The 23,149-nt window shown below is 38.9% G+C and overlaps 1 protein-coding gene across 8 annotated transcripts in view; it reads left to right on the top strand.

Moving 5' to 3' along the window:
* Window positions 1–23,149, top strand: part of CDC14B (cell division cycle 14B) — a 50,235-nt gene that overhangs the window by 15,630 nt on the left and 11,456 nt on the right. For 5 of the 8 annotated variants that reach the window (XM_062019572.1, XM_062019568.1, XM_062019567.1 and 2 more), the window contains 8 exons: window positions 5,769–5,845; window positions 11,201–11,267; window positions 12,427–12,489; window positions 13,398–13,485; window positions 13,806–14,036; window positions 15,812–15,950; window positions 16,086–16,239; window positions 16,979–17,079. In XM_062019572.1, the coding sequence (XP_061875556.1) occupies window positions 5,769–5,845; window positions 11,201–11,267; window positions 12,427–12,489; window positions 13,398–13,485; window positions 13,806–14,036; window positions 15,812–15,950; window positions 16,086–16,239; window positions 16,979–17,079 (920 nt within the window). Of the gene's footprint in view, window positions 1–5,768; window positions 5,846–11,200; window positions 11,268–12,426; window positions 12,490–13,397; window positions 13,486–13,805; window positions 14,037–15,811; window positions 15,951–16,085; window positions 16,240–16,978; window positions 17,080–19,419; window positions 19,566–23,149 lie in introns of all 8 variants that reach the window. The other 3 variants (XM_062019570.1, XM_062019569.1, XM_062019571.1) reach the window with 1 other exon arrangement.

Below are 23,149 nucleotides of genomic sequence, written 5' to 3'. Positions count from 1 at the left end.
ATGAGAGGTGCTTGTGCTTGACCAGCGAGGGAGACAAGATGGGCAAAGTACTGACCTTTCATTTAAGTAAACCTTGCCTTTAGTCTTTTTGGCTTTCTCTGTGTCCTCTAAAAGCTACTTTCTCTGGGTTGTATTTGAGAAATCATGCTTAGGCTTAATGACAGCAGCTTTTCCTGCTCTTCATACTTAGTTCTTCCTCACGGTGTTCTTACTAGACCACTTATCTCCATAGAAGGAGGGCTACTCTTTGCAGAGCCCTCACCGTAGCACCAGCTTGGTTTCATAGCTGTTAAGAAGTACTGATGTGCCCAGCACAGTCAGTTCCTAGATAACAGGGTTTATTGTACCTCCCTTCTGCTGTTTAAAAGGTGATTGGCAGTTTCTTGTGTTTGTTTATTATGAGCAAAGAGTGTTGCCAGAGACAAGCAGTTATTCCCTCTCTGCCACTTTCATCCACTAAACTATGATGTTTCTGCTAATTAAGGGATTGTTGGCCACGTGTGCATTTCTTCAGTATGCCACAAATCTGTACAGGAAGCTTTTTATTCTAATGTATTTCTGTATTAATTGTGACCTATTTAACTTTTTCTTCTATGGAACATTGCTAGAAAATCCGATGCGGTAGCTGACACCAATGGAGGTTTTAAGGAAATAATACATTTAACACTTTTAAGTTACATGAAGGTTATACATGTATGTAAGCTTGTGTTTGAGTCTGGTCACACACAATAGTTTTTTGTATTTGTTCAGGATAAATGAGTTGTGATTATTTGCAGTTTACAGCAGTTTAGGCTATTTTAGATGAGTGACATTTTTGGAACATAGCTATACGACATGAAATTTGTTTGTAAGCATTTTAAAATTAATCATCTCATTATTTCCTTGCCTTTATGTCAGTGTTATTGGTAAAAATGTGTTAGGTAGCAGCCTTAAGTTGATCTTGCAGATAACGGCTAGCAGGTGTATAAACTTGATTACACTGAGCATATCACAGACATGAATTTAAAGTGCTATTTACAGACTTGAGTTGTTTTAAACAGTACAGCATATTTAAATATCCTGTTTATTTTTCCTGAGAGAGCAGCAAGTTATGTCATAGATAATTATTAGCAGACGTGTTTTGTCTTACATACAGCATTACTATTTCATTTGTCACTCTTGTGTATTGAAGATTTAGATGCTTTTTTCAACCAGAGCCTCCTTTGATTTTCTAACAGGAATACTTTCATCCTCTTATGAATACCAATATCATAATCATCCTGCTCATCTAGGAAACCTTTGTTTAAAAAATAGATCTGGTTCATCACTAAGATGAATCCGTCAATAATATGGCTTGTTGAAATAAGTGGCAGTCTGTGGTTGATTTTAAGTGATCGTAAACAAAGGCTAGTCCTACAAGCCCTTCTGTTTCATTCAGTGAACATTACAGTGGCTGTTTGACCATACAATGGCATTGGCAGGAGCAGTGCTTGTGTACACCTTTGCCCAGTACTCATTCCTTGGATGGTTCCAGACCATTCACAGAGGTGTCTGCAGACCCTTAATTATAAACAGATGACCTAAAAGAAAAGGTTGATTAGACCAATGTTAATGATTCAACTGCTAATCACAAAATTCTAGCTACTGAAATTTTGAAATTCAGTAGGGTATTTTTTTGTATGCCTAAAGAAAGCAAATTTCTAAATTGCTGGGGCACAAGTGATTACACAGTATGATAAAACAGTATGTTATTTTGGATTAAAAGATGTTAGTTCCTTGTAGTAACAATTTTCCTGGAAGATACTGAAGTAAAAGGCTTTGTAAAGGCTTTGAGGAGTTTCTCTGTATTTCTTTGTGTGTATGTGTGTGTATGTAGAGGTGTATTGTACACTCATCTGCACTTGCATATGATTGTCACAAAATTCGAAAACTGATGGAACTGTACTTGCAGATAATTTATTTCAGGTCTGCTGAAGTGTCTAAGTTTTTTTTTAAAGACTGGGTTTTTTTAAAACAATACTTGCCTGACCTACAGTAAAGGGGCCCCACGGGACATCAGTGTAAAATTCTAATAGACTTTTCTCCATTTTAAATATACAAGAAGGGCCAAAACTTATCCTAGGAAAATCCTGCTTCTGCAAAGTAACAGTTAATGTCTTTACTTTCATATTTTTAATCTTTTTAATAGTACTTCTTGCTGATCGCTTTATTTGCATCAACCTAAGAAAACAACTTTATTTGTAGAAGTTTCTGTCATCTTAGAAAGCACAGCAGAAACACAATCAGCATCTGGACAAACTGGCTTCAGCTGTTGTATATTTTGATTTCTGGAGCTTACATCTTTTCCCATTTCCCTTCCTTCCCCCAGTAAATACCTCACGGATTTACAAATATATCTTTGCTTTTCTGTTCATCAGATCAACATTTCCATTCTCTTTGTTTCTGAAATTTCAGTTCTGCTTACTGCCTTAGAAAGTACTCTCTTTCAATATTTTTGTTTAGCACAGGTCTCTGATCACTTTTACTTTCTGTCTCACATTTACTGGCTTTCTTCAATCCTTTGTTCATCCACATCACTCTAATGAAATTGTTCATGTTTAAGGCTTCAGTGGTCTCTTCCTGGTCAGAAACAATGTTCTAGGCAGTTATATGTGTATATTTTTAGATACATGTATGTATAAAATATATACTACCATTTCAGTTTGTGTCAGGAATATGTTTTTGAAGTGAATCTTTCCTTAAACCATGCTTACTGCATTTTGGTTCACTTCATGGAGCAATCTAGGAGCAATCTCAACAGGTAATGAGTGTTCAGTCTACAGGAGCCAACTAGGACAAAGCTACTGAAGTGTATAGTGGTGATGGCGGATCTTCAGTGCTGACTCTCAGTGTACAGATGCATTTCTGATGGTGCACACTACTTGTTAATGCAGATGTAGCCTCTGCTGCCTTGACATCTGTTGCCTTCCTGGGCTTTGCTGCGCCTTCCCTCCTTCAGTCTTACCTGTTTCCATAACTGAAATTTTATTAATCCACAACCTAAACCCTAGTGCACTCACGTTTAACCTCCATCCAGCCTTGCTGGAAGTCTTTCCAGATGGGTGCTCTCTTACAGTCTTAGACTGTGATAGAAACTGATCTTATCTCTGCCTTGACTGTCACAGCTTCTTGTGTTGTGTTACTGCCAGGATGCTTTCCTTGTGAAGTAAGTATCGATTTATGGTCTTTCCCGTTCTGTGTTGAGACTGAATGCCATTCTTCCCTTCCCTTTCGAAGCACTCCACACCATTGCACCTGTCCAGATATCCTCATACTAACCTAATTTTTTTTATAAGCCACTTTCCACTGCGAACACCGTCTGACTGTTTCATCAGCTGCTGCCTCTGCAACTGTTCACATGTCATGTCTTGTGTATGTAGTACTGTTACAGCTGAAGTGTAGCAGGATCTCTCTTTGTTTCAGAAAATTCTCAGAAATCCCAAACAACTTAGTGAATATACTGTATATTACTTCAGTTGTACAGGAAGCACTGTGTATTTTTGTTTAGTAGCCTGTGCACTTTGAAAAACGCCACCCATGTTTTTGCAGTGTGCATTGTGTATGTACTAAGCACTGGTAGACTTTGGATTTTATGTCAAAATCAGATTGGATTTTTAAGTGTCCTTGTATGTAGCAAGTCTTCATATAACTGTTAAGAAAAGTCTATACACGTGTGCATGTATGTTAAAATGATGTTTCTAGCAGCTTCACCAATAATGTAATTTCAGAAATTGGATCTGTGCTTAAGGACTAACATGTTTCAGTATACTGAAATGTATTTAGACTTATTTAGACTAATACAACACTGTTACAGAAAAAAGCTTGCCTCTTGCAGCTGTTCCACTTGTAAACAAATGCTTCTACCTTGAAGCTTGTTTTCTTTAAGAAGCTGATAAAAGGTCACTGAATCCTTGGCCTTTATGGGCTGCATGCATTTGCAGGACTAGCCATTGTTATGTGTATTTCTATTTGCCTGTTCTAGAAGTAATACTGCCTGGTGCATTACCCAGCCTTACACCACTTCCCAAGGTTTTTCAAGTGACTTCTTTCTGTCTACAAGTTCTATTTCTGGTGCTTAATTACCTCCTGTGGCAAGTGCTTTTCCTGTCTCTGGCTTGTAGGTTTCTCTGAGGCCGGGCCCTTTTTCTTTTAGGCAAGCAGTGCTATATTTGTATGGTTGCTAGCAATATGTATTCACCATGGTGCAAGATGCAAAGTATGACTGTATCAAAGCACACAGTCTGAAAATTCTTGGACCTTTGTATCTGATTCAGGCAATGAGTGTGCAGAATAGAAAGTGGACTCTAGCACCAGAGAAGCACGTATTTAATGATATTTTGAGGGGGTTTTAACTCTCTTTTCTATTCAGGGTGCATGCCTGCAAATGTAAACACAAAAGTCACTTACCCCTCCCTAGAGAAAGCACACATACACAAAACATACAGTTTTAATTTCTTAACTAAACTACTTAAACAAAGCAGAGATTCCTTTCTTTGTCTTTGCTAATTGCACAGCAAGACTGCTCAGAAAATACTTAACAGGGTAATCAAATCAGAGGGAAAATGAATGCAGTCAGTTGTCGCCATGGATGGTTTTGATGTCTGTTTAGGATATATTTCAGGCTGGGTTTGTTTTATCCATCTGTCCCACCTTCCATTCTCACTTCATAAGAATGCTTTTTTTTTTTGTGTGTGATTCTCACTTCATAAGAATGCTTTGTGTGTGTGTGTATGTGTGTCTGTATGTGTGTAGATATTAGTGAAAAAACCTTCAACTTTCTGTAGTGTGTTAAAGCTTAGTTAATACAGTTTAAAAGAAAAAGAATTAACTTTAAATTACTGAACGTTTACCTATTAATGACAGCTTGTTATTAATTGTTGTTCTCTCCTGCCATCATGGATATGGTGTTTTATGGTATTGGAGGACATGATTTGCATAAAAGAGGCATTTTACATTATTCTTTAAGGAGAGCTTAGTGTTAGAAGCTATCCAAGAGGGATTAGGCATGTCATGATGGAAAACCATTTGGATATTTGTCGTGAGTTGGCCCTTTGTGTATTCTTTCCTGAGTGTTTTTTATTGTGAAAAGTTTGATACATAGTGCTTCAGTTATGTTACTAGGATTCTCTTCTGTTCCTAGGATTTTGCTTCTGAAGCTACAGAATTTTTTTTCCCTTATAGCATCTGGATTTAGTTACAAGATACTAAATTACCAGTGCAAAGGAGGAAGTACAGGATTTGGAATAATGCAAATTTACCGCTGTAGGAAAATCAAAACATTCATGAAATACTGTTTTAATCTTGCCTGCTCAGTGTACACTGTTTTGTGGACCAGATGATTCATAGCTTTGCTGATATCTCTGTGGGGTTTTGTGTTTTGATTTATGTCTTAAAAGCTTAATTGAAAAAAAAAAATCTACAAACTTATCTAGCAGAGTTGCAGTAGAAACAGGGAAAAACCCAGACAGTTTGAAGCTTTTTCACTCTACCCTATTATTGAACAACTTCTGAACAAAGCTGTAAGTTTTGTTTAAAAATACAGATTCCTCTAGACTGACCAGTATTTTATTTTGTTCTAGTTTTGTTGTTGCATGCTTGTATGCATTTGTTCTTGATGCCATTCTTAGCACTTTCAAGCTCCGTGATAATTAATTATGCCTTCAGTAGTAATCAAGTGACTTGAAGTTATTAATAGCAATTTTAAAGTAATATTTTTATTTTCTTTTCTGTCATTTTCCACAAATATCTAGGTAATATACCTGAGAGAATCCCCAGAAGACATGTACAGGCTTATGTTGTCTGGAAGCATTTCCTATCTTCCTTTCAGGTAAGTAACAAGGTGTTAGAACTTTCCGAACTTTGATATTTTGAAGAAGAACGTAGCATTTGTCAGTATGGATTTGAGGGGTTTTTTTGGTTGGTTTTAGCATGTGACACATTCACTGCCTGAGCTCTAACTGCAGACTGCTGAACAGGGGTGTTAGCAGCTCGTAATAAAATGTACTGACAGAAGGTGAAGGAGCCACGCTGCTTTGTGTGTACACTTATTGAGGTTTTTGATCTACATTGCTTCCCACTTGGCAGTCTGGTTTTATGCCAGTAGCCGATAGTCAAATATATCAAAATATCTGTCATTCATCACAAATTACTTGTAATACTACTGCTACTCCATTTTTCCTGCTTGTTGAAGGTATGTGGCAACTGATAAATACTGTTTTGTGCTTAAGGAATGTTAGCTAACTTCATATGATTTAGTGTAACTTTAAAGTATTTTTTTTACCAGCAAGGAAATGTGTGAAACTATTGTTTCATGGTTGCTTGACCCTGAGAAAATGTAATCCTTGTTATTTCAGACCACAGATTTCTTTTTGTGGTATACGCTGTGCTGGTTAGTGCAGCAAATAAAGTTGATCGGTTTTCTAGAGAAACAACCTTCTGAATTTCTACCAACAAAAGTTTCTAAAAGTTGGAGTAGAGTAATGTTCCATCAGCTGCCACATTATAAAGAAAAGAATGGCCAAAAAGCTTTTTAGGAGGCCAGTTTACTATCTAGAGGTATTGTTATGGAGTGATTAATTCAGACCTTGCTTGTGTCTGTTTTCTAGTTGTCTTACCAAGGGAGGGGATTTTGATTATTTCAATTTCTGATAACTTCTCCCTGGACATCATCACAATATAATGGTGTAGTAGCACCTGTTTATTTGCGTACTTCCATCATCCTCTTTCTTACTTTTAAATTATTGTATTCCCAGAAGAAGAAAAGTCTTCCTTAGGAAGACCATCAGGTTTGTTTCTAAATATCGTAAAGGTATATGTGGGTGACAAGACAGTAGCTTTTCACTCAGGTAGTGTACCCTGCCCAAATTCATAGACTGTGACCTCAACAACACTCCTGAAAGAAATGCACAGAGGTGTTACATGGAGACATGTCCAGCCTCAGGGATAAAGAATACAATCTACTCAAGTGTCTAGTGCAGCTAAACCTGGTGCAAATATGAGGGTTCAGGTTATGTTAATGGTTACCTGAGATGTTGGTCTGGCCTCTCTTCCTTCAAGATTTTCTTCATCTCTGAAAAAAAAAACAGTACCTTCCATGGAATAATAAAAAAACAGTCAGTCTGGTAGTTGCTGCTTGGGGTTATAACCTACATGAAAACTTCTCATAGTATGATGCAAAAAATTTTGTTTTACACTTACAGAATCACAGTGAGGTTGGAAGGGAACTCTGGAGGTCATGTGGTCCAACCTCTCTGCTCAAACAGGGTCTCCTAGAGCCAGTTGCCCAGGACCATGTCCAGATGGCTTTTGAATATCTCCAAGGATCAAGACACCACAGTCTCTTGAGGCAACCTATTCCAGTGCTGAGTTATGCTCAGAGTGAAAAAATGGTTCCTGATGTTCAGAGGAAGCCTCCTATGTTTCAGTTTGTGCCCATTGTCTCTGGTCTTGGCAGTGGGCAGCACTGAAAAAAGCCTGTATCTGTCTTCTTGCATCTTCCCTTTGGGTATTTATATACATTGATAAGGTCTCCTCTGAGCCTTCTCTTCTCCAAGCACTCTCAACCTTCCCTTCTATATGAGATGTTCCAGTCTTTTAATCATCTTTGCAGACCTTTACAGATTCTCTTTGGTATGTTCATGTTTCTGTTGCACTGAGGAGCCCAAAACTGGGCACAGTTCTTTAGGTGTGGCCTCACTAGTGCTGAGAAGAAGGGAAGGATCACTTGCCTTGACCTGCTGGCAGTAGTTTATCTAATGCATTCCAGGATACCATTAGCCTGATAACACGTGTTCAGCTCGGTGACCACCAGGACTGCCTGGTTCTTTTCTGCAAAGCTGAGCAGCCTTCAGCCTTTACTGGTGCGGGACTTATCTCTTCTCCTTACTGAATTTTGTGAGGCTTCTGTCAGCCTGTTTCTCCAGCCTGTCAAGGTCTGTCTGGATGGCTGCATGACCCTTTGGTATGTCAGCCACTCCTCCCAGTTTTGTGTCATCAGCAAACTTGCTGAGGGAACTCTGTGCCCCTTCATCCAGACCATTAATTAAGATGTTGAACAGGACCAAACACAATATAGACTCCTAGAGTATGCCACTAGTTCTTGACTGCAACTAGATTTTGCACCACTGACCGTTACCCTGTGGTCCATTCAGCCCGATTTCAATCCACCTCTCTGCTCAACCAGCCCACATATCAGTAGCTTATCTGTGAGGATCTTAGAGAGACGAGTGTCAACAGCCTTATGGAAGTTCAAGTAGGCAATAACCATTGCTCTCCCTCCCCTCATCTACCTAGCCAGTCATTTTGTTGTAGAAGTTCATCAAACTGGTTGAGCATGACTTTGCCTTGGTGAATCTGTGCTGACTACTCCTGATGGTTTTTGTATTCTTAACATGCCTGGAAGTGATTTCCAGGATTAGCTGCTCCATCACCCCTCTGGGGACTGAGATCACACAACTGACCTGTAGTTCTGTGGGGATTCCTTCTTGCCTTTCTTGAAGTTGAGGGTGACATTTGCTTTCCTCCAGTCTTCGGGCATTTCTCTCAGTTGCCATGATCAATCAGAGATTACTAAGAGTGGTTTTGCAATGATATCAGCCAGCTCTCTCAGCACCCTCAAGTGCGTCCCATATGGATGCACATCAGCAACTGCAAGTGCATGGACCTAAGTATGTCCCATTTGCAGAAGTGTTCCCTGATCTGATCCTCTTCCACTAAGAGTACATCTTCCTTGCTCCAGCCTTCACCCTGATCTCTGGGACCTGGGATATCTGAAGGCTGGTCTTGCTAGTAAGACTGAGGCAGGTAAGGTATCCAGTACCTCAGCTTTTTCCATGTCTTGTGTAACCAGGCACTCTGTCATATTGAGCAATGGGCCTACATCTTTCCTAGTCTCCCTTTTGTCACCTGTGTACTTACAAAAGCCCTTTGTGTATTGTTTGACATCCCTGGCTGGATTCAACTCCATTTGGGCTTTAACTTTCCTAACTTGATCCCTAGATGCTGAAACAATGTCTCTGTATTCCTCACATTACCTGTCCTTGCTTCCACCCTCTATATGTTTCCTTTTTGTGTTTGAGTTTGGCCAAGAGTTTCTTATTAGTCCATGCAGGCCTTCTGGAATTTTTGCCTACATCATAGTCATTGACATAAACTGCTCTTAAGGTTGAAGGGAGTGATGCTTGACCTGGGTCTCTCTTCCCTCCAGGGCCTTATCAACTGAAACTCTTCCAAGCAGATCTTTGAAAAGACCAACTTCTGCTATTCTGAAGTGCAGGGTTGTCAGCTTGCTTTTCACCCACCTCCCATGCCCTCAGGATCCTGAACTCCACCTATTCATAATCATTGCTTCCAAGGCTGCCTTTGGCTTTCACATCCTCAGTGAGCACCTCCTTGTTGGTGGGCATGAGATCCAGCTGAACTCTGCTTCTTATTGGCTTCTGTATCACTTGGAGGCAGAAGTTGTCAGCAGATCATTGTAGGGACCTCCTGGATTGCTTATGTCCTGCTGTTCTCCCTTTTGGAGATGGATGAAGTTCTCAAAGAGGAGCAGGGCCTACAGATGTGAAGCTGCTCCTATATGTCTGCAGAGAGCCTGATGCATTTGTTCTTCCTGGTTAGGTGGCCTAACAGACACTCACTACAATGTCACCTTTACCTGTCCTCTCTTTTACCTGAGTAAGCTTCTATTATTTCCTTCCTCTGCTGAATTTCTTTTCCCTTACCTTTCACACTAATTCATTAGGGAGGAAAAGGATGCAAGAAATTGTAGAAGCTGCTATCCAGGTTCTTCAGAAGTTCCTCCTCTCAGATGAAATTTTAACTTTATATATTTTTACCTTTTTGAAAAGTTGATTCTTTGCTGATGAGGGCTGCATGGTTTCAGAAGGTGGTGTTCTGCCAAGACATAATATTCCTTAATATGGATTCATTTTTTAGTTGAATAGAGAATACAGTGCTTACAGCATCTAATAATGATAACATACTTTGAGCATGTGCCATGGTTTAACCCCAATCAGCAGGTAGCACTATGCAGCCACTTGCTCACTCATCCTCAGGCCCGGTGGGATGGGGAGGAGAATTTGGAAAGGAAAATAAAACTCATGGTTTGAGATAAGAGCAGTTTAATAACTAAAATGAAATAAAATGTAATTATAACATTACTAATAGTTAAATATGCAATTCTAGTAATAGTAATGAAAAAGAATAGAACAAAAAAGGGAAATAAAATCCAAGAAAAGACAAATGTCTGATGCCTGAGCAGTGATCTGCACCTACCCACTGGGCATGATGTCTTATGGTATGGAATACCCTTTTGGCTAGTTCAGGTCAGCTGTCCTGCCCATGCTGTCTCCTAGCTTCTTGCGCATCTGCTTCCCAGCAGAGTCTGGATGAGCACTACTCAGCAACTCCTAAATCTCAGTGTGTTATCAACATTATTCCCACTCTAAATCCAAAAGACAGCCTTGTAGCAGCAACAAGGGAGAAAATTAATTCTACCCCAGCTGAAACAATACACCATTCTTGAATCGACAGAATTTAAAAATTTGTCATTGAAAAAGGAGTTTCAATAAAAAACAGTTTCTCCTCGTGTTTTAGCATAAACTAATTCATGCATCTTAAGGAAAGGCTTTTAATCTGTCTACACAACTGTACACCTTGGCAGTTATAGTAAGACAGTGTTGTTCCATAAACCTGGAATGCATGTGTGCAAAACCTTTTTATTCTTTTAAATGGAGTTTGAAGAAAAATTTGCAATGGACTACAGTCTTACTTTTTTGAAAGTGTAGTTCAGAGTAAAATGTTCTGAGAGTGTATGTTAGAATGTGACACTAGTTTAGCCATTGGTTTTTCCCACAAGGAGTTTGTGTTGCTAGGTTTTGTTGATGTGAACAGTGAAACATGCTAGTTTCAATGTTTATGTCAGAAATTGAACACATCAGCTTTACCAAAACTATAACTGGAGTAATCTTACTCTTGGTTCAGCTGTTAACATAATTTATTTTATGTTTTGTTATTATTGTATGAGGCATGGAGGAGGGAGTGAAATAATTTGACAAAATTATTTCATTATGGTAGTAGTTATTTTTAAGCTATTTTTAAAAGATGTTTTAGAGAATTATCGTCAGTTGCTTTCACTTTTATTAAAAAGTCATTTTTAATCCTTGGTCATTGTGTCTTAAAGGGATGCTTCCTTTGGTACTTGCAGTTTTCATCTGACGTTGCTGGATTGTTTTCACGCAATAAACAAGGTCAGTTAAACAATGTTTTTCATATTGGTAAAGATTGCCTAAGTATTGCCCACCAAAAGACGGTGGCTTAGGAAACTGGGATCTAGTTAGAGCTCTGCTATGGCAGATTTTCTGACTGTTATCTGGCTTGTTACGTATTACATATTGTAACAAAATCTCTACACACCACATCCATAGAAGAAGGTTTTAAAGAGGGAATTTTATTTGCGTAATCTTTTCATGTACTAATGACTTCAAATTTTGCTTTAGTAATAGAAGAAATGCTAGGAGTTAAGTGCCTTTTTTTTTTTTTTTAGTCTGTATGGGTAGTAAAACAGGGAATTCTGCAGCTCTCCACCCTGCTACTGTCTTTTATATTATGGTTGTCTCTGCCGAATACTCTTGTTTTTACTGACTAAGCCAGCTTCTGTGATTTTGGATGTATTGACTTTTGGATGATTTGACATTGGCTGCTTGTATGCCAAGAGTGGTAAATTGCTGTTTTACTTAGTAGCAATAAAAAGCCAGAAAAACTGCAGAAGATTATGCAGTAAAAGAGGACAATAGAAGGTAGTATTGTAAATATCTAGATATACAAAATTATGTGTGTGTTTCCTGACTTAACAAGTAGGTAAACTGACAGTTATCCAAATGTTTATTTTTTTATGCAGCATTCAATACACTAATTGTGAGTAATTACAGGACATTAAGGACCAAACTAGAGTTTGCTTAGGACTATGTGTCTGTAAACAATGTCAAATTAGTGAAGATTTTAGCATCATAATGACAGCAAATAGCATTCACGCACAGAAATATTTGCAGTCCTTGAATGCAGAATTTAGAATGTACTCTTTATTCCAACAGATAGTTTTTGCCAGTTGCTTTTCTTTTTTTTATTTTTTTTAATTTTGTACACATGGCAGTAAGGAAAAGACTGAACGCTTCTGTTGTCAGGAATTTTGTAGTGATTAAGTGTACACAGGGAAGAGTAGATTTGCTTGTCCAACTTCACTTACATTTACATTTACAATTTTCTTTTGTGCCACGACTGAATTGATCTGTTTTTTAAATATATGAAGAAGTCTCCTGCAAAGAGTAAAACTGGCATTAAAGGGCTATTGGTAACCTCAAAGAGTGATATACTGTCCTAATTTGTTAAAGGCTGTATTCTGAATTTTAGGCTTTGCAATATGGTTTCCTGGATTTCAATACGTTTGATGTAAATGAATATGAGCATTATGAAGTAAGTGTTCGGTATCAATCTTCTGATTTGTTTGCTGTTACTAATGCTGAGATAATTGTTTATGATAAGTGCTTTTGTCATTGTTGTTGTAGTATTTGGTTTCATTTCTGTTTTGTCTCTTCAAACTTTTGAAAATAAAGATGTGTGATCAGAGAGAATATTAAAATTCATATTCCCCTCAGACATGGGGGAGGGGAAGCAGAAACCAAAGTGGAAATGAACATTTTTTTCCCATTATTATTAAAGCCCTGCAAGATGATGAGGGAGTGGGAATTTAGCCATCTTTTAGAGATCATGCATATTCTTGAGCAGTCTTGATGAGAAACTGAGGGGTATACACTTCCAAGTGTAACTGACTTTTGGAGACCAATTAAAGTATGTACCTGTGAACACATGGCAAAGGTATAATAACACTCTCTGAGGTAAAGAAGGAAACAGGGCTGGGAAACCTCAAGTTTATAAAATTCACATTGGGACATGGAAAACAAATGTGACAGTGGAGGACTGCAGTTCTGGTTTGTGTGCAATCGCAGAAATGCAAAGCTGCCAGTTATCTATAAAGAGAAAATTAAGTGTTCTTAGAACCTAGAAAATCATTATTTTAGTTGTGAACAGACATAAGGCCAAGGTCATCATTTAAAAGCTATGAAAATTGGAAGTTGCCCTTTATCTGAGGGGCATCAGTTTTGTTGTTCTAAAACTGTTTATTTAGAAAGAGGAGAACACAGACAAGAAAAGTAAGGCTGGGAGCATCTGGCATTCTCCCGATGGAACAGAAAGCAAATGACTAACATAACTTCCTTTGGCAAAAAATGTACATCATTTCTATCTAGCATGTATTTTTGAAGAAATAAGGAAAAGCCTGAAAATACAGGGGTAATGATAAATCAAGCATTTTCTCTTGACAGAGAGCAGAAAATGGAGATTTTAACTGGATAATACCAAACAAATTCATTGCCTTCAGTGGACCTCATTCAAGAAGTAAAATTGAAAATGGTATGCTTAAAAAAGGAGGTGGGGAACACAAGCCCACTGCTTTCTTAGATGGTTGTTATGAGTAAGAACAAGCTTTAAAAATTGTTCCTCAAACTGTTTTTTCCGTGGCTCTTTTTCTTTCATAAGAACCCTGGCCATAAAATTTTAATGCTTGGCTTAATCGTATCTGACCTAGGTTATTATGTTAAAATTCCATTTTCAGTTAGTCTATTTCTTTATGTTGAACATGAGTTCTGTTTTGAACGTGTTTTCATCTCTTGTTTTTTGAGTCTTAGTTTATTTCTGCAGTTTAAGCCTTTTCCTTTTTCTCTTCCAAATAGGCTATCCTCACCATGCTCCAGAGGCTTATTTCCCATACTTCAGGAAACATAAAGTCACCACTATAATACGCCTCAACAAAAGACTGTATGATGCCAAACGATTTACAGATGCTGGATTTGAACATTTTGACCTCTTCTTTGCTGATGGAAGCACACCTAGTGATACTATAGTTAAAACATTTCTAAATATTTGTGAAAATGCTGAAGGTGTTATAGCCGTTCATTGCAAAGGTACAGTGTAAAAACAATTTTTATTCAAAGTGGTGCTTATAGTTGCAGTTCCTGAGGCATTTTGCACTGTAACTCTGTTACATGTAGTCATTAAGATCTCTGCCAAACTGCAGCTTTCACATACATTCTCTCTGTGCTTCTGTTCTCTACTTCATCTTCTGATGTTTTTTAAATTCCAGAAAAGTCCTCCCAACTGTTTCCAAGGAGGAGGCTGGAGAAATTGAGCTTACTAATATTAACAGTTCTTTCTGCTAGAGAGTGTTAATGTTTTCAAAGGATGCTTTTGAGTAGGAATTTGAAGTCTTGGCAAAGTTTATAGGTCGTTCTGAAAATACGCTATTAAATATGCCAAGTCATAAACTTTTGAAAATAGCAGTGCAGCTTTTTGAGGAAATTCCTCATAAAGTGTGAGACTTTTTCCAGAACCACAGAAATCTTTATCCCTCAGAAACACTTTGCACTAACTGCATTGGGCATGCTCTGAATGTCTGTTACTCTAGAGTTAGACTGCCAAGGAAAAGATACTCAGAGCATACCCCATGCAGCCAGGTATAAAGTTGTTTGTAGTTTCCCTTCTCACACATCTTTGTCTAACAGACATTTGTTCTCTGCAAACTTTGCCGCTCTAGTGTACTTGGTAATGCTGTGGTTGAAGGAGAAAGGCTGTTTCTTAACTCACTTGCCTGAGACCTGCAAAGACTGCATTTTTGTTACTGGAGCTACCCTACCATTCATTTGCTGGATGTTTAACGGGAGTATATTGTGAAGTGGAAGAACTGGTGAAAAAGAGCATCTTGACTGTTGGGAAGCAACTGCATACTCTTACTCTCCACAGAGATGATAAATTTGGGCATTTTGCTTAATTTGCAACACCTGAATATTGCGTGTTAGTGGTACACGTGCTTTGTTTTCATTAAAATTAAGAGATTCTTTGGTATTTCTCATATTGATGGTTCCTATCTTATGTTCCTCAACCTGCTTTTATTCTTGAGAAAGAGTAGAATGCTGTAGCTTCCTCATAAAGCTGGGCAAGGCAGTGAAAGTACTGTGTGGTTGTCTTGACTGTTGGGCTATACTGAAGATTTTACATTGATGTTGATCAATTGTTAAATGTTAACAGTTGATTGTTAAACGTTAACAGTCAATTGTTAAATGAGAGAAGGTATCTGTGGTTTGACATTTACAGCAAGTGACAGAAGAGCCACTAGCTGGAGCTGTATTCCTTTCCTTCTCATGTTTCCCAAGGTAAATAGATGTGTTCTGAGGGCCATTGCAAAGAAGGTTCCTCATTCCAGAGTATTTTTTAGCTGTGTTGAGCATTACTTATTGCAAAATTTGTCTTTTGCTTGGGAACTAAAATAAGAGCTTAGTTAGAGGAGGGATTGGAAGAGTGATGTATGATCCATTTGTAATAAGGTGCTTTGAGGATTTTGGATAAAAGCCAGCATCTCACCCCATGCATATAAGCATTCTCATACCACTGTGTATCATTATAGATAAGAAAATAAGGAAAGACAGACTTACAGATATTTGTTAAGTCAGCAGCTTTGGAAGGTTACCTCACTCAAAAAACATGTGAACAACATGTTAGTAGCCCTGTACCTGGAAGAAAAAAAAATCCAAAAGGTAAGTTGCACTTACCAAGTTTCATCAGTAACAAGTTTGTTTAATAAACTAGGAAATTAACTCTTTGTCCAAGTAACAGCATCTGTAGCTACGACAGATTCCAGATGAAGATGGGTATGTAAGCACAGCCATTCTTTTATCTTGAACAGCTGGTCTTGGACGAACTGGCACACTTATTGCCTGTTATATTATGAAGCATTATCGGATGACAGCTGCTGAAGCTATTGCCTGGATTAGAATCAATAGACCTGGTTCAGTTATTGGACCACAGCAACATTTCCTGATGGAGTAAGTAGATTGACTATAAATTCTTTCAAAAGTAGATCTAGATATCTTTTTCTTCTTCTTTTATTTCACACTTAATAATCTTTGGTGTTAATTTGTTGTGTTTTGGGCTTTTTTTTTTTTTCCGTGTTATGATAGCAAACAGGCAGAACTTTGGACAGAAGGAGATATTTTCCGTGCAAAATTGAAAGGAAACCATAAAATTGCTGTAAAAAGAATTCTGTCAGGAGTAGATGATATTTCAATTAATGACATAAGAAACAGGAGAACCATCCAAAAGGACATTGAACTGGTAACCACCTGAATATTGTGCTCTTGTAGAAGTTGTAATTGCTGTTGAGAATCTCTCAGGTTCTGAACAAACCTGTGAGTACACAAAAACTATGTTAATCAGATGCTTTTTCTGTTTGCCCTTTTTGTATCAAGGGCTATGAGGGCAGAGGGAAAGGTATAGACAGCAAGTATGAAAAACTAAGGGCAGTACACAGGTGAAGTAGGAGCATCCTTATAATTGAGTCTTTAGCAATCAGGCAAATATGAGAACAAAAAGAACAGTGATATTCTGGTTTGGATTGTCTGTTACTTCATTGTGTGTGTTTAAAGAGAAGGGATGGCAGGTGTTTTTGCTCTTTTTAGTTTCTAATCACAGCCTCTAGGATACATACTCATGCTGCCTTTCAAAAAAAACCAAAAAGGTACTGCTGTTTTAAAAAGGCAGGTTGAGGAGGGAAATGCTGTATTTGAGTGAAGATTGCACTGTACCTAAGCAAACATTTGATAACACATTTCCACTTTTTTTCTGGTGTATGTAGTTCATGACTCCGCTTGATAGTTCACAGCTCTAAAAGCAGCAAACAGGAAACAGGAAGGGAGTTGTGTTTATGCAGCTGAATTTGCTTTGGTTTTATACTGGCAAACTTTCTTGTTGGGATAATTGGAAACTGTAAGATTTAAGATAAGGTTAATTCTTAAATGCTTAAGTGTCTATATGTTAATCTTAGTTTATCCCATCTTCTCTTCTGCTTATCCAGTACAGTGATGAAGATGAAACAAACTGTGTAACTCAAGGTGATAAGCTTCGTGCCCTGAAAAGCAGAAGGCAGGCAAAATCTCCAACTGCAGCTCCACTAACGTAAGTCAGTTTGTAAGTGTATGAATGTCAGAAATACATTTATCCTCTTCTTTAACCATATTTCACTTTGTCCCTGAGAGTTTGTTACCAAGGCTGCTTTTACTCATTTTAAACAAGCATGAAATTCACTGTTTATCTGAAGGCATGGTGAGCACTGAGGAGGCAAGAGAACATTGTTAAAGAACTGTATTACTCAGCTTCTAGTTTTCTGCATTGTTTTTGAGTCCAATAGCCTGCGCTTTACAAGTTCCCATAGTATTTCTGAATTCTTTACTTCTAGTTTAATGACAGACATCCTCTTGTCTTTGCTGTGGTAGTACAAAAATGGAAGAATATTGAGTCTGTGTGATTAGCTGAAGTGTAAGGTACGTGCTGTTTTTTGAAGTAAGTCAGCTACGTAAGAAAAAGAATGGAAAGAAGAATCCTTAGCTTCCTTTCATTTCCTCTTCTCGGGAGATGGAAGGCAGTAGCACTACTTAAGTAAAAAAAATTCAAAAGATGTGTATTTCTGTCAAGGAACCTGGTATGCTAGTCTCTTTGCTTTAGAGAAGTACTGAAACACCACCTGTAAAAGAAAGTTTCTAGTCACACTTGCATCTGTTATGGCAACTGTAGGTAGAAAACCTTTCCATCTGTCCTGAAATGTCTCTACAAGAGAATGCAAGACTTGCAAGGCATATCTGGATCTCATTTGATTGCTAGGAAAGGAATGGTGAGCCCTGGCATTCAGATTTTTGCAAGTGACACACCACCGAAGTCATAGATCAAAGACAACTTTGCTTTTGTGGTGCTGCCTTTCTGTAGGGAATGATACTACAGGCTGATGGCCTTTGTTTTTTTTTGTTTTTTAAAGACCAAACAGTGTCATCAGTCTTTATGTGAGAGATACGTAGTAAGAACATGCTAAAGGTAAAGGAATATGTCTTTGGAAACCCTCATCCATTGCTTTGTATTAATTCCACTTTCGCTTTAAAGGATTCTCTTTTGTTCATACTCATTCTTTACACAAGCAATCACATAAGAAACATCAGATTCACAACAAAGCCTGTACTCAACTGACATTAAAAAAAAAAACAAAACATCACTTAGTTACTGCAAGTAGCACAGTAAAAACCAGCTACCTTGCACGTTAGTTTCTAAGGCATTTATTGTATGTTCCATAGAATGAATATAGGCTCTATAATATTTTGTTCAGAGTTACCGTCTTAATATGTAGCAAGCCTATCAACAATTCAAATATTACTGTATTCATGAAGTGTTCTGCAATGTGACTGCTCTAATTAAAACTCCTTAGCTTGTACTTCTGTAGGAATGAAATAATTCATCTTTATGGTTGTTTTTAATAGTGTGCATCGTGACACAGGGAGTTGGAATTTCCCTCATCTTCTTCCCCTGAGTTATTTGTATGTTTTGCAGCTTGTACTGAAATACTTTGGTGAAAAGTGAATGCATAACTTCTTATATTCTTTGCTGTACTGTTATTAAATCAAAATATCACTAGCAGTAGTTAGCTGCCCTACATTAGTCAGAAGTCTTCCCTACTAGTAGAGGTGGCAGTCTTTTCCCTTTTCAGTTCAGACTGCTAAGAGGAATTAATCTTTCAGTGAAATTGATTCATTTTATCTAAGCAAAGAAAAAGAAGCTTCTAAATACCCTGTGTAGTTTTATTTGATGGAAAGGAAGGAGGGGAAAAAAAGCAAAAGAAGAGCACCAGAAGCTGGGATGATCCAGACTTTGAGAGCTAGAGACATTGCTTACATGTAAGCTGCAAGGGATATGTGTATAACATTTGTTAATGCTCAAAGTTGGTTGTATGAACTGTCTATGCTTTGGTGACTGGATACCTTGTACATGTCATAATTAGCAATACTCTGCACCTTTGGCAAAGGATTGTGCTTTTGCTACTTTGAACACCAGCGGTAATACACTGTATCATCCGAGTGATTAGGGAAATTCTTCCTACAAACTGACCTGGCTCTGATCTAACTATTAAAACATATGATTGTGAGGTAGGGTGTATGACTACAGGCTGATCAAACTGCATAATCGGGGGCAGCAAGTGGTCAGAGATCTATTTCTCCAGCATGCACTTACCTTCAAAAGAGTTCTATGGAATGCACAGCTTCAGTGAGGATTTCAGAAAACTTGCTTAGATTCCAGCAACATGTGGATGCTACATTTGGCAATTTATGCTTCATGGAGTGTTACAGTGATAGAAAGTAAGAGAGTGCTTGGCAAAGGTTATAGAGCAATATGCTTTTGAAGATCTTGAAACCAGCTAAAAGCTTTTGCTTTTGAATTTTTGTTCATCTTTTCCTCCCCCTCCAACCCCTTTTTTAGATGGCTCCTAGCTATGCTGGTATCTACACTGTGTAGCATTGTCATCTGGTGGATTGTATGTGGCTCCCTTCTGCCCAGCCTGCTATTCTGTCTAGATGGTTTAAGAACATAGTAACCATCAGGACCCCCTGAGAGAGAGCCACTGTGTAAGTGTCCCATTCCATTTCTCTACAATAGCTCACGCTTTCTGTCTAGTATGTCTCATAAATGCATGTTTTCATATCATATTTCTTACTGGCTTTGTTGTGAGAGTAAACTTCACTGCTCTGGCTTTGTTGTGTTTTCATATATATCATTTAGAATAACGGAGTGATTTTATGGCTGGCTTGCAATACAAAAGGATGCAGAGCTTTTATAATTAGGACCATTTATAATTTTGAAGCCTTTCTTCTCTGCATGCTCCTGCTTATAAGCAAAACTGTGTAAGGAAAACTGTATTTGTAAAAAAACGAAAAAATACTGCTTTAACATATGATCCTGCCCTTTGAATATTGCAAATGAAGATGTCAGCTCCAGTTTTACTTTGAAATGCATGAATTTGCAAAGGAGCTTAGTTTCCCAAAGGATGGTTTTGCACATGTGAAATGCCAGGAATTCAAATTTGTTAGAAATGTCAGTAGGTCTTTGCTTTTACTAAGAGATTATAGTATTATATACCATAAGAGACAGTAAAACGGGACTTCTTTTTTTCCTTTCTAACATAAGAGAAGATGAGGCAGTTTGCAAGTATGAGGTCAAGGCTCACTTGTTTACCCACCCAGTCTGGTTTTGTTTCTTCTCGTTTATTTTTGGTTTTTTGGTTTTTTTTATAGAGCTTTATGACACAAGCTAAATCCCTTCTTTATGTTACTTGGATTCAGGAGTTAAGTAAAGCATTAAGGATATGAGTTCCTTGAGTACAGCTTTCACTCTTTGTCCACTTGGCTTTTGTCAGAGTGGCTGCAGTGATTGCTGTAAGAGGTGCAATGCTTTCATCAAATGACAGCTTTCATCTTTTGCTCAAACTTCAGCAGCATGCAGAACTGACAGGAAACACAAAAAAGGAACTTTTTCCTTGCCACTATGTCTCCCTGGAGTTGCTCCACCACCACCACCCTCAAAGTGAAATGATTAATTTGAGTGAATGCTTGAAACTTTGGGGTTCTCAGAGGAAAAAAATAGGTCAGAAGAGGTGTTTTACAACTGAGTACTAAGTAAGAAGCATTCTTTCCTGGCAGAATGTACCTATCCTTCTTACCTTCGGCCTTGCAACTTTTTGTTGGCACTTTTAAAAAACATGGGATTGTTTCTGCTAAAGTAAATGACCTCATAACTAAAAAATGAGAACTGAGAGCCTTGTGGACAAATTAGTTATTCTATTAGCCTTGGCTGAGATATTCTTAATCTATTGTTTTGGAGAAGAAAAAAGAGCTAAAGATCTAGTGCCATGAAGAAGTCAGTCAGGATTCAATAGCCAATGGGACTATTAGGCAGGTATTTTTTATTGCAGCGCTGGGGAACACGGGGGATTTCTCCACCATACGTGCCCCCCTCAGCCTTTGGATTTTCAGTTTATATTTACAGCAAACATGAATATTCATCATATTTCCAGGAAAGGGCCCACCCATAGTCCTGACTTGGCCCACCCAAGTTACACCTCCATCATGCTAATTTTGGTGTTCTCTTGCTTCCTTCAGTGGTCATTAGGGATCGCTGTTGAATTAAGATCTATACTTTCCTTGCAGTGTATCTTTACTCCTGGGTCCTTGGACAGGATGAAAACTGGCCTAAAACCTCTGCCGTCCCAGATAACAGTTTTGTTAAGGGCTAGGCAGGCCTTGTAATTACCAGTGGTGTACAATGTCCAAATGTCCAAGCGTAGAACTAACATAATAGCTTTTCCACAATAATTTTGTTTAGGTACATACCAGTCTTGAAACTATCAGTGCTGTGCAATAGTTATGTTACAAGAAATAGCTGTGTCTTTCTAATAGCTCAGTTTATGGACTTACAAGACTAGTAATGTCATAAAACTGTATGTGCAATTTTCTAACTAATGTTGTAAGTTTTAATAATCAAGCTTCCATAACCTAAACTTACCTATCTACCTACGAGTCAATTTCCCCTTTCCCTTGATACTTGCAAATTCTTTTGTAAAGCATGCTAATTAAATTATATCACAAATATGTCAACATGCAAGCAGTCAGGTTACTGGTGCTGCTGCCTTGTATCCAGGATGGACAGTCCTGGACACAATGTTGGTTTATGTCGGGGAAGAGCGAACACTTTTTTTGAGTGTTCAGATTACTGGTCGGGATTGTGATTCTCTCTGGGCCAGTGTTGTGGTTTGGCCCAGCTAACACAGCAGCACCACAACAGTCTCTCGCTCGGTGCCCCCATTCACCCCCACCCTCGTTAGGATGGCAGAGGCCCCAGCGAAATGGGAGGAAAAAGTTAAGGTTGTTGTGGATTAAGACAAGGGCAGGGAGGGCTCACTGCCAATTACAGTTCTGGGCAAAACAGACTCCAGTACTCGACTTAGAGAGGAAAGTAGGAAAGTTTATTCTACAAGAAACAGAACAGAATAAAAGCAAAAAGGGAGTAGGATGATGAGAAAATTACAACCAGCACTTTAAGATCTCCCTCCCCCATCCCTCCTTTCTTCCCAGGCCCAGCTCACTGCTCCCGATATCTCTACCTCCTCCCTCCTTCAGTGGCTCAGGGGGGCAGGGAGTGGGGTATGTGGTCAGTCTCTCACAGATGGGTTCTGCCGCTTCTCTCTTCTCAGATGAGGATGATTCCTGGCATTCTTCCCCTGCTCCCGGGTTCCTCCCCTGGGACACAGCCCTTAACGAACTTCTCTGGTGTGGGTTACTCCCAACAGCTGTGGCTTCTGCCGATACAGGGTCCCTCACACGGGACGCAGTCCTTGGTGAATATCTCTGGTGTGGATTCTTTACCATGGTTGCAGTTTCTGCAGTTGCAGGGTCCCTCTCTCAGGACAAGGCCTCTTCTGGGCATAAGTTTAATGAGCTGCTTTGTCGTGGGTTCCTCCCCAGAGTTACAGCTGTGGATATTGGTCCCTTCCTCAGGACACAGCCTGCTCCGGCCATAGTGATAAAGGGTTCGTCTTCCAGCCATAGTTTTAAAGAAGAAAATCACTGCCCCTGTCTCAGGGTCTGCAGTGAAGTGGTTGGGTCCCTCCCACGGGACACAGCCTCCTCCTGCCATAGTCACTGCCCCTGGCTTGGGGTTTGCAGTGAAGTGAATTGCTGCCCCTGGTCTGGGGCCAGCTTTAGTAAAATGAGTCTCTACTGCTGATGGGGGGTCTTTAAAGAAATGAAAATAAATCTCAGCTTCCCCAGTTCTCTCCATAGAATGCAGAGGAGTCTCTGCTCCAGCACACCTCCTCCTCTCTTTCATCACTGACCTTGGAGTCCGCATGGTTGTTTCACTGTTCCTGCTCCTTGCACCACCACCAGCCAGAAGAAAAAGAAGGGGCAGAAGAAGGAAAAAGATGGAGGAAGATGGAGGGAGAACCCTCCTCTTCCAGCATCTTCTTAAAAAGTGATTGTGGAGGCGTCTAATTGTCTCAGCCGCAGAAGTGGCTCTGGCTCTGAGATGGGGAGAGTTGCAAGCAACTTCTTACAGGACCCATCTTTACAGTCCCTTCCCCCTTACCAGAAAAGGCTATCATGTCAAACCATGACAGCCAGCCTTACAGTCCTGTTGGCTGGAGCCCTGCAGGTTG

The sequence above is a fragment of the Colius striatus genome, chromosome Z (assembly GCF_028858725.1).
Source record: "Colius striatus isolate bColStr4 chromosome Z, bColStr4.1.hap1, whole genome shotgun sequence".
NCBI lineage: Eukaryota > Metazoa > Chordata > Aves > Coliiformes > Coliidae > Colius > Colius striatus.
Note: the sequence above shows the minus strand (reverse complement) of the source record. Positions and strands in the feature narration are given on the sequence as shown.